Source organism: Rosa rugosa, chromosome 4 (assembly GCF_958449725.1).
Source record: "Rosa rugosa chromosome 4, drRosRugo1.1, whole genome shotgun sequence".
NCBI classification, from domain to species: domain Eukaryota; kingdom Viridiplantae; phylum Streptophyta; class Magnoliopsida; order Rosales; family Rosaceae; genus Rosa; species Rosa rugosa.
Genome location: NC_084823.1, coordinates 33,098,357 through 33,110,144, shown reverse-complemented (window position 1 = coordinate 33,110,144; position 11,788 = coordinate 33,098,357). Strand labels below are relative to the sequence as shown.

The following is an 11,788-nucleotide window of genomic DNA, read 5'->3' as shown; positions in this document are numbered from 1 at the left end:
CTTTCGCGCTCGTGCCTCAGCGGCACCGCCGAGCTTTCTCGCTCGTGCCTCAGCGGCATCGCCGCGCTTTTCGCTCTCGTGCCTCAGCGGCACCGCCAGGCTTTCGCGCTCGTGCCTCAGCGGCACCGCCGAGCTTTCGCGCTCGTGCCTCAACGGCACCGCCGAGCTTTTCGCGCTCGTGCCTCAGCGGCACCGCCGCGCTTACCGCTTATGCCTTCTCGGCACCCTTGAGCTTCCGCTCACGCCTTCCAGGCACCACGAGCTTCCGCTCACGAGCTTACCGCTCATGCCTTCGCGGCACCCTTGAGCTTCCGCTCACGAGCTTACCGCTCATGCCTCCCCGGCAACCCTTGAGCCTCCGCTCATGCCTTCCCGGCACCCCGAGTTTCCGCTCATGCCTTCCCGGCACCCCGAGCTTCCGCTCATGCCTTCCCGGCACCCCCGAGCTTCCGCTCACGAGCTTCCCGCTCATGCCTTCCCGGCAACCCTTGAGCTTCCCGCTCATGCCTTCCCGGCACCCCGAGTTTCCTCTCATGCCTTCCCGGCACCCCGAGCTTCCGCTCATGCCTTCCCGGCACCCCCGAGCTTCCGCTCACGAGCTTCCCGCTCATGCCTCCCCGGCAACCCACGAGCTTCCGCTCATGCCTTCCCGGCAACCCACGAGCTTCCGCTCATGCCTCCCCGGCAACCCTTGAGCTTCCCGCTCATGCCTTCCCGGCAACCCCGAGTTTCCCGCTCACGAGCTTTCCGCTCATACCTTCCCGGCAATCCTCGAGCTTTACGCTCCTGTCTACTCGACACACCACACGTTAATGGAACATTGAATTTTTCTACCATTTGTCGTTTACCGACCGCGACAAATCAAATTCTTTTCAGGTTCCATCAATACGAGCGAAAACCAAACAGACACAACCATACGCGCGGCCATCGTTCATGAGTTACAAATGCATACCTTCGCCGCACTCATGCAACTTACACCTCACGAGCGTAACCCCGTCAAAATCGACCTCGTTCGTCTCCTTGCGCGCGTCACACATGTATCATATGCAATCCATATGCTCACACGACCATGTATCACGCACCCCATACGTTCATATATGCCAACGCATATCGGTGCAACTCACATTTGTTGCCCAATGCAACGAGCATTCTACGTATGCCTGTTTTTTTGTCTTTGTTGTGCAGGTTAACGAGTCCCTTCTTGCTTACGGAGTTCGGGGACTTGTAGGGGCTCCGTACCGCCCGGTTACTTATGCTTGGTGACATCGTGTGTATAACTCCCCAACCAAGAAGCTCCTCTTACTTGGGGACTTCGGGGACTTGTACATACCTCCAACAATATGGAGTATTTGCTACATCACCAAGCATAATTAACACTCACTTTGGGACACCCACGAGACATGGCAAGGCCCAACCGAGACATGCATCGTGTAGCCCTATGTTCAGGCTACGCCACGGTATCCGGAAGTCACAAATCCGTCGCCGGGAAGCCACATTTCCGGCCTTGCCAAGTTGCCCTCACAACATAGCTTTTCTATACTAGAATAGTGATATTTGAGTCCCACATCGGAAACCATGTAAAGGAAGAGCATTCATTCACCTATAAAAGGAATGCCTCCTCCCACAACTCAAGACATTCACATTCATCGATCCCATTACATCTCTTGTAATCTTGTTAGGCCGCAAGGCTCGACACACTAGTATAAGCTTTCAAGTGGACGTAGTCTCCCGCTCATGCGGAGGCGAACCACTATACATCTCGTGTCAACTCTCTCTCTCTCTCTCTCTCTCTCTCTCTCTTACTTATAGTTAACTAGAGTCCCCACGGATTCTAACATTAACACCACCATTTCAAAATCTTCACTAATCACAAGACCATCGAGCATTTTCTGAACCAGAAAATCACCACACCAACACAACAAAAGTGACTCCTAAAACTGCTAGGCTATGATTACACTATACAGTACAAGGCTGGGAAGAATAATGCTGCCCCTGATGCACTTTCTAGATAAGCATACTTAGCTTCACTACTGGGGACTTCTAGACCTGTACATGATTTTGTGGCTGAGATACAAAAAAACCTGTGACTCAGACCTTGATACCCAAAACATTAGACTTGCACTCCAACAAGACCCTACCAGCAAGAAAAATTTCAGTTTGTGCAATTCACAGCTATTATACAAAAACAGGTTGTTTGTGCCTCAAGCTGATGGATGGAGGAATAAAATAGCTGAGTTTCATGAGGGAGTAATGGGGGGACATGCAGGGAGGTCCAGAACACATAAAAGAATATTTCGGAGTTTTGCTTGTCCTGGTATCCACCATGATATTAAAGAGTTTGTATCTACCTGTGAAATATGCCAAAAGAATCACTATGAGTCCATCAAACCACCCGGCTTGCTACAGCCCCTTGCCATACCTGAGAAAGCTTGGAGCTACATATCAATGGATTTCATTGATGCTTTGCCAAGGTCTGAAGGTAAAACTGCTCTTTAGGTAATTGTGGATAAACTGACCAAATATGCTCATTTTATTCCCTTGGCTCACCCCTATACTGCAGCTTCCCTAGCCCAAACTTTTGTGCATGAAATATTTAAGTTACATGGCATGCCAGAGAACATCATATCTGACAGAGATCCTGTGTTCTTAAGCCAATTTTGGGAATCATTTTTCAAGTTGCAGGGTACAAAGTTAAGTAAATCCTCAGCTTACCATCCACAGTCAGATGGCCAGACAGAGAATCTGAATAGAACACTTCAGCAGTACTTGAGATGTGTGATTGGAGAGAAACCACACCAATGGGTTCAAGCTCTTCCCTGGGCAGAATGGTGGTATAATACTGCCTCCCACTCTGCCATACAAATGACACCCTTTGAGACACTTTATGGCTACCCTCCTCTTGCCATCAATCCATATTTACCAGGTTCTACAGCTGTGGCGCAAGTGAATCAGTAGTTAAGGGACATGGATGAAATGATGAGTACACTAAAGAGAAATTTGGTGAAAGCTCAGGCTAGAATGAAAGGGTTCTATGACAGAAAGCACACTAAGAGGACCTTTGAGGTTGGAGATTCGGTCTACTTAAAGTTACAGCCCTACAAACAACAGTCTATGCATAAAGATTCCTTTCACAAGCTGTCAGTAAGGTACTATGGCCCCTTTAAGATCATTGACAAGATTGAACATGTAGCTTATAGGCTAAATTTTTCCCACACTACAAGAATTCACAATGTTTTTCATGTATCATTGCTAAAAAAGAAAGTGGGAAACTCTGTGCAAGTTGCTGCTCACTTGCCACATTTTAGTGACCCCACAAACCCCAAGTGGGAACCTGCTGCTGTGTTGCAGGCCAAAATGGTCAAAAGAAGAGGGTCGACAACCACACAATGGCTGATTCATTGGGCTGGAGCCATGCTTGAAGAAGCCACATGGGAGTATGCTGATGATATTATGCACAGGTTTCCTAACTTTGACTCAGACAAGTGAAACTTGAGGACAAGTTTCTGTTGATGGGGGGAGTAATGTTATGATTCTTCGTGTTGGTATCCTATTGGTGCTAGGAATAGTGTTGCTGACTTTAAAGAGTTTGACAGTCAATTCGCACCGTCTTGAATTTAGCAGATAGGCTTATATTTTGATCGTGCACGTGGCCAGTCCGGATAGGGTTCTGTTGTCTAGGGTTTACTTTATATCTGCTAGCTTTTAGCCTAGTATAAATTATGTAAACGTTGTGGAGCAGCCATGAATGAAAAATATCTTTCCTTTTTTTTAGCTTTGCTTTCTGTTTTCTTACATAATTAAGTTAGGAGCTACTCTCCTAACAATCATAGCCTTTTCTCAATGTGCTATGTTTTCGGGACAATTGGCAGGATGTCAATCCCCACTTCATCATGTTCACTGAGTACAACGATGCAACTCTCTAAAATTGGGTTCAGTCACACCATGGTGACCTCTTGCGAATCACCCCAAGAGGATTTGCTTATATCTCCAATGACTTTGCCTCCAAACTTAGTCGTGTACTCCAAGCTTTAATCTACCTCTAGTTTACAATTTGATCCTTACATGGCAACATAAACGCAGGAAATCTTTTCCTTGTTGATTCTAGTTTAATTAAACTAGGAACATGTACTATCAACAGTGCCCGGTCTAACTTGCATCAATTTAGAGCAAGTTCATCCATAGTCAAGAAATGTCAAGGTCGAAAAGTCACGGCGTCGACCAGTCAAGTAACTGTTCACTGCCACTGGACATGGGTTTCCACCCATTTTTTTTCTTGACCAGTCAAGACTGTTCATTTTTCACTGTTCATCAATTTTTTCTTACATAAATGAAAAACTAGGAATAAGTACAATACAACGTTATTTAGTTGTTGTACGAGAAATTCGGTTTCTAATCGATTTTTATTTTCGAAACAAACGTTATTTAGGGAGTCGTGAAAATTGACTTTTTATACGTTCGGAATTTGGGAAAACTTTCTTCATGAAAGTTGTAGAGCTCGTCGATACGATCTCGTGCATATATGGAACGCAATATTCGGAGTTTGTATGAATTTATTATGAATTTTTGAAATCTGAAAGTTTTCTATAAATAGCAAAAAAAAAATTCTGTTTTGTTTCCAAGGACGAAAATTTTTCTTTTTTTCATTTCCCCCCTCCGGTTCTCTCTCTCTCTCGCGCCCCCAGACCTGGCGGGTTTCGTCCGACCCGACCCTCCTGTTTCTCCCTCCTCCGGCGTCCTCCTTCCACGGACCCGGCTCCCCCGAGGTCGCCTCACCTCGTCCGGCCGCTCCGTGGCGTCAGCCCGCCCAGACGCTGCCCCCAGGCCGAGATCGAAGCAACCCCAGGCGGAGCAAATCGTCATCCGGCGACTGGGCTTCAGTTTCTGCTTGCTGCGGCGCCACGCGTCAGCTTCTCCTACTTCAGTCTCTTCATCAGCGCATCTGTTTCTCTTCTCTCTCCGCAGACGTCACCCACGTTTGGGTGTGGGCCGAGCTGGCACAGGCCTTGGCTGGGTCAAGGAAAATGTCATCCTCTTGCCTTTTTTCTTGACTTCGGTCAAGAAAATTCATCCTTTGCCCGGTCACAAGCTTGTGTTGGTGGAAGAGAGATTTTGGGGTTGGCCGGTCACCACCTCACCAAATCCATGCTTTGCCCGGTCAAAGAGGAACCGGTGGACTTGCTCTTATTGACATGGTGCGGGATTCAGGCTGAATCCTTTCCGTATGAGATGGAAGAATTTCTTTAAAATCTGACAAACAATTCATTATTTGCTGAATGGAGGTGGAACAATGTAAAATTTTTCTTTTGAATAAATTAAGATATTAATTTTTGATAGTGGTAAATGCTCAATGTAATGGTAAACCAACTCCGCACAGTGGTAGATGACACTGTACCGGAAGAACGCTAATCTACAACTGTATCAGAGTCCACTCCTACCAAAGCTTATGTATTTTTATATTAATGTATGTACTATAAACTTCCCCTTTCATGTAATTGCAAATCAATTCAATTTCTCAAATGTATATAAACTGTATTACAAAGAACAAACTTGTTAAGCTCCAAATGAGAGCCACCGCCACATGATCCCCATAATTTCCAAACACTACAAGCCGTGAAGGGGAAAACAACACCCAAAATTTTTCAGTAACTCGTTCCCCTCCTTCTGGCCTGATAGTTATAATAGTAATGACAGACAACAACAAAGGCAAAACTGGACACTTCTGGATATCCCATGTAAATGAGCCGTCAAGGAAAACGAACTCCCACCTCATGAGAATGGTAGTAAGAAAGAACATATTAGTTAGATCATCATAATCATCATCATACAATGTGAATTTAATTTCTGACCATCATAAGTCTCACTGGTGGCAAGACCAATTTCTTGCGGAGACTCTATTGCAAAGTTCCATTTTCCAAGTTCTTTGAGACATCCAGGTGCGCCTTGAAGTAGTAGTCTTTCATTTCATCCCTACCGGAAATGTTGGTTGTGTAAAGTTAAAATTTAAAGGTATTGAGCTTGTATTCTCTCTCGGTTTTCTTCCCACCATGTCTTCGCATTCCTCTCCCCAAACCTTTCGCGACTGAGAGATTGAGAGAAACAGAAAAGGTCAGTTGTCTCAGCCTCTCCTTCAACAAACAGCCAAAATAAAATGTCAAAAACAAGATAAAGAACTGCCTTTTCCTTACCTGAACCTAACACGCCGGAGCTCCCTAGTGCCATCGGCTAGCTGTCGAATGGTTATATAGACCCCAGGTTCATCTTGTTCAACCCATTCGGACTCCACCTCACTAGCATTGCTAATAGAGACGGAAGCTTCATCTCTAGATGAGGTTGTCGTTCGCGATGCATCAATAGATCCACCTGCATTATACTGATGACCATCAGATGGGAAGTATCCTCCGCTTCCAGCTCCAGAGGGTTTGTAGTGGTGCCGTGGTGTCCAGTTTGTTGGAACCATAGGGCTTTCTCTAGCAGAGTCCATCCTCGAGTAAAAGGATTCTCTTGGTGGCTGAACAAGAGTAGAAGAATCTGTTAGCAAATACTAATTTGATGCAGACAGACACCAGAAACATTGGTTCAATTGAGTTAAACCTTTTCAAGTATCCCCAGCATAAGATTTCCAATGAAAACAACAGTGTCAGTTTTAGGAACCTGTTTTTAATTTGTATGAACTATGTGCAAGGCCTAAAGTGAATGTTGCTCTTCAAGCTTTAAAAGATAAGTCAAATTTTGATTACCTCATCTTCAGACCTTGGTGGAGTGTGAAGAGCTTGCCGGTTGAATCTCTGGACATTGTAGAGCTCCATTATGCGGTCATAATTCTCACCCCACCATCGCTGAGCTTGCCATTTGTTAAACATCTCTCGGCTTCAAATTCAGAGCCATTTCATCAGGTTTCCACAGAGAAAGAATTAAGTTCCAATACAATATTTGAAAGACACTTGTAGAAATTTGAAGATACAGTCCAATCATGTGTCATGTAAAGAAAGCAGAATCTCACTTCTCAAATCAGGAAGTCTAAGTAAGCATTGCATAACAGTTAAAAGATCTTGGGCATCTTCATTTCTAATTACTAATTAGTTATGGGTAGGATGCTCTAACTTAAGGTTCCATACCTGAAGCGAATTCGTTTAAGATCATTTCCCCCATTAGGAAGCGACACAAAGGTGATGTGCACTCCTGGTTCGACCTGTGCCATCCACTCCTTGGGCTCATCCTCATCCTCTAACACAACCTCACACGTTGAATCTCGAGTCGGATCACCACCACCGCCATATGGTCGAGTGAATCTCGAGTCTGATCTTGCACCAAGTTGATGATTAGAGGTGAAGTCCCAAGCAGGTGTAGAACTTGAGCTTGCAGCATAAGGGTATGGAACCCCTTCAGAAGCAGTATCAAAATCAGGGTAAGGTCTCCTTTGCCCTTTCTTGAAGCTACTGCTTGATCCTGTGCATGGTTTGCATTGCTTGTACGCACCGGAGAATTTCAATGCCATATCCTTGATCTGCACAATGTTAAAAAAACAACGTCAGCCAAAAGCACAGAAAGGTATTCATGTATTCCATGGAGTACTCATCACTTATGGGATGGAATAAACAGGGAAATTTGTTACACATTATGCGGATTATTGCAAGGCAATTCCTTGGAGTATTTGTCCACCAAGGTTAGAAGAAAGTAGTGTTAAACTTTGTTACAGATTATCCACCAAGGTCAGAAGAAAGTGGGTACTAAACTTTGTTACAGATTATTGCAAATTTGAGAATCACTTAAGATTCCATTTTTCAACCAAATACAGTACCTGCTTTTCCTTCCCTTGCCTACAAATAATAATAGATTTCATCTCTATTCTCTTAAGAATTTGAACTCCACTGATTTGTTTCTGAGAAAAGATTGCTTAAGCTCCTAGAACCAAACAATAAATAAAAAGTTAAAAACAGAAAAAAAAAATGTCAAGATATTAATTTAACAGAAAACATTTGTTTTTTCAATTTAAAAACTCGAATGTAACATTTAAAATAAAATATAATGCAGCACTGCTCATCTACCATCTTACTATTTGAACTACTTGAATTAATTTCTTCCCAGAAAAAGCAGAAGAACAACAATAATGTGTTGGATCTTCAATGCAAAGAAAATGAAAATAGGCATTTGAATTATTAAAACAGAAACATCAGGGAACAAAAAAAAAAAAAAAAAAGATATTGCAAAGATATGTCCCATATTCTTCTTAATTGGAAAAGTGATGGGTGTAGGAAGCAAAGCCCCCACTCCAGAATGGCACAATCGAAGATAATGATGACACAATCTCAAATGATTGTGTACTTTCTCCATCTACAATACCACTGGCTTTGGGTTGTCATTTACCAAATTTCTTTCTTCCTATTCTACGCTACCAATGTGTTGCTTTATAACCACAGTGATTAGACAAGAATTCAATTGTGGGGCATCAATTAGCAGTCTTTTCTTTTTCTAAAATTTAACAACTTGTCTCTTCTCTCTGGAACCCCCCACCATTACTCACTTATTATTGTGGATATAATTAATTAATTTCTAAACAAACTGTCTGGCGTTTATCACTGCTCCTCAAATAAGCTATTTAATGTTCATAAAGAAATTGCTAAGAAAGTACGATATGATTTTTCTTTTCAACTACGAATCACGTTTAGAGAAATTTGAATGTCCCAAATCTTATAATATTTTCGTCGAAATTTAATATTTAGAAATGCACTTGAGTTGGGATTCTCCCTGCCTGCCCGATTTCGCTAATTATCAAAAGGAGAAATTATGACCTAATGTCATTATTTATTTGATCACATGAATGTGCATAAACATTAAACAATGCACAAGAAGAAACTAGGAAAGGAAAAAATGGCAAATCACGTGATTAGCGTGTGCCCAAATAAAAGGTAGTATTCTATAGTCTTGAACTAGTTTATATATTATGGTGGCAAGTAACCAATGACGTCAGCACACTATAGTTGAACCAGAATGTCCTACCATGATGACTAGCTTGGCGGACCAGTGTCTCTATATAACTAGAGTACCAGACCAGACCAGACCTTTTTTACCTATTTATCAATCCGTCCCTAGGTAGCTTAGCTTAGCTAAGCTAGTCAAAATTTGAATCTTTTGCATGGATGGGTATCTATTCAGCATTTCAGCTCTTGTCCCTTTTTTTTTTTTAACTTTTTGACTGAGCTAGGGAGGTGAATAATTCATCTGACAAAAATCTAGCCTAGGCTCACTGAAAATTAAATTCAAACCCCCCTTGTAGGAACAGGATGATGAAGCAGCATCAAGTTGACTATGAGAAAGCTGTTCTAAATTCAAAAGTTCAAACGGCACATCTAGTGTATCGAGAATTTATTCATCGTGGATAGTCTACCCAAATTCGCATTTCTTTTTAGTCATATTTACGACTAATAAGTGTACAATACTAATCAATAGGTATTGGATAAGCAATTTCGTGTCCTCCCCTCCCACTCACACCTAGCAACCCACTTTGATAAAATATTTCGGCACCGGCACCGCCCTAGTAAGTATAGCCTAAGTTTATACACGTATTATGCATCGAGCAAAGCTGTGGTACATAACTACATATCGATTTAAAGTTAGAATATTCGAAATCAGATAGTCGAGACACCTTCTACCATACTCCGAAAAATGATAAACTATAAAAGTGTAAATCTAAAAAGATGCCCCCAAGGGGTGGGCCCCAAACCGTATCAGTATCCCCTCTCCTCTCAATGCACTTAAGATTTTGTTTTGTTTTATGGAAAAAGAGACTGAAAAAGCAAAGCTTGTGTAGGTGAAGCAATAGACACACAAATTTAGAGAGAATCAGAGAAAGAGTGAGGAAGAAGAAGTGTTACAGGATTTTTTACTATTATTATTATTTATAGATATAAATAAAATTAAAGAGAGATAGAGAGAAGCTAACCTGCGTGGTCAGGCTTTTGACGGCTTCTTTTGTACTTGGGGTGCCACTCCCACGCTCTCCTCCGTCGTCTTCCGGTTGCTTCGTACATGCTATGCATGTAAACATTTCTCACCGTTTTACCCCTGCACAAACCACACATTTCCAAATTAACCACCACCATAGTTCCATACTACCCATTTCATTCAAAGTACCCACATATCTTTTTAAGGTTGGACAAATGGAAATGTACAAGCTTCCTCTTTGCAACAAGCAAATGATCTTTGTCCGGAACGGTATATCACCAAATTACGATAACACCCAAGATGGCGACAATTTTTCAAGGGTAAATCCGACAATTCAACGCAAAATAGAACATTCGCCTCAGGCTCAGATTAGGATTGGAATTGGAATTGGACCCCAATTCAGAATAAAATAAGAGATGAAGTAGAAGAAGAACAAAAAACAGAGCCCGCCCAAAACTCACATTTGGGGTTTGGTAGCAAAGAACATGCGTGGATTTGCAAACGGGTCCAAAGAGAAAGAGAAAAAAAATAAAGGGAAAAAGGAAAAGAGCTTCACTCGGGATCAGAGTAAGACCAGAAAGAAAATGTGTAAATATTATGAGTCAATAATTGAAAGTAAAAAAGAAAATGGGGAAGGATTTGAAAGTGGGTCTTAGAAGGAGGCCACAACTGGGGTGAGAGAGCTGCTTTAATATCCTGGAAAGAAAGGAAAGCCAAATAAAGAAGCTGCTGCTGCTGCTGCTGCTGCTGCAGGACCAAATCCAATTGAATCCCTTTCACTTCTTCCTTTGTAACTATTTCACATCAGAGAGGACCAGATATCGTACGACTCGGTTTCTTTCTCGCTGGGGCTGTCGTTTTTCACAGGAGGGGGGTGTTGGGGTTTGAAAGCGCTGGTTGAGTGGACAAGGAGACAAAGAAAACAAAAATAAATCGGAAAAATATGGTTTTTTTTTGTTTTTACATTAAATTCGATCATTATTATTCGAAAACGACGTACCGAACCAAAACCCCAACTGTGCTTTTTCTGCCCGGCACTTTTGTCCTCCTCCTATTCTACCTCAAGCCTTCTTCACTCTTCCTCTGCTTCAATATAGGCACTGTTACCCAAAAGTCAGAAAAAGGAATTACAAACAGAGAATTAATTTCTCCATCTCCAGCTCCAAAATTAATGAAAAACAAACCAAACCCATTTCAAACTAAGTAGAATAAAAAAAAAATCAAAACCCCATTAAAATGCTCTGTTTTTTTTGGCTGCTGAGAAAAGTATAAAATAAAAGAGAAATGGAAACTGTAACCCTCACCTTGATCAAGAATGGAGAGACTAAGGAAAATGAAACCACCCTGTTGAAATCTCTTTGAAATATCAAACGTGGGCAAAGAATCCCATTATTTTCGGTGATCTGAAGTCAACCCGGAAGCTTCTTCTTCTCTGAACTTGGAAACCAAATCGTGGTACTTAATTTTGGAGCGAAAATCTTGGCCGGGAGTGAAATGTCGTTTGAAATGGGAAAGTTTGGGAAACGACAGCAGAGGGTTCGACGTTACGACAGGAATGAAAATCGGATAACTACAGAGGAAGAGGAGAATGAGAACAAAGGGGAATGTGGTATTTATAGGAGGGGAATTGACGGCGTCAGTATTATCCGTTAAAGACGTAACGGAAAACAGACTGGTTAAGAGAGTAGGTCGGAGGCATTTGGTCATGAGCATTGAGGACATAAAGGGTCCACATGTCTAGCTGATGTAAGGGAAGGTCTCTCTCCTCAAGTCTCTCTTGGATCACTGACACGTGACATTTTTTTTTATTTTTTCTGTTTGAAAAAAAATATATATATATATTTGG

General features: G+C 42.3%; 1 protein-coding gene across 3 annotated transcripts; it reads right to left on the bottom strand.

Annotated features, from left to right (window-relative positions):
* Positions 1–5,466: 5,466 nt before the first annotated feature.
* On the bottom strand, positions 5,467–11,534 carry LOC133745278 (protein BREVIS RADIX). 3 transcript variants are annotated; one of them, XM_062173334.1, is made up of 7 exons: positions 11,247–11,534; positions 10,943–11,042; positions 9,941–10,062; positions 7,116–7,504; positions 6,738–6,867; positions 6,186–6,508; positions 5,467–6,079 (listed from the first exon to the last, which is right to left on the bottom strand). In XM_062173334.1, exons 3-7 carry the CDS (start codon positions 10,043–10,045, stop codon positions 6,001–6,003), a joined length of 1,026 nt encoding a protein of 341 aa, XP_062029318.1. In that variant the 5' UTR covers positions 10,046–10,062; positions 10,943–11,042; positions 11,247–11,534; the 3' UTR covers positions 5,467–6,000. The 3 variants fall into 3 exon arrangements, with proteins under 3 accessions (XP_062029318.1, XP_062029319.1, XP_062029320.1); XM_062173335.1 differs by lacking the exon at positions 10,943–11,042; XM_062173336.1 differs by lacking the exons at positions 10,943–11,042; positions 11,247–11,534 and adding an exon at positions 10,170–10,904.
* Positions 11,535–11,788: the final 254 nt, after the last annotated feature.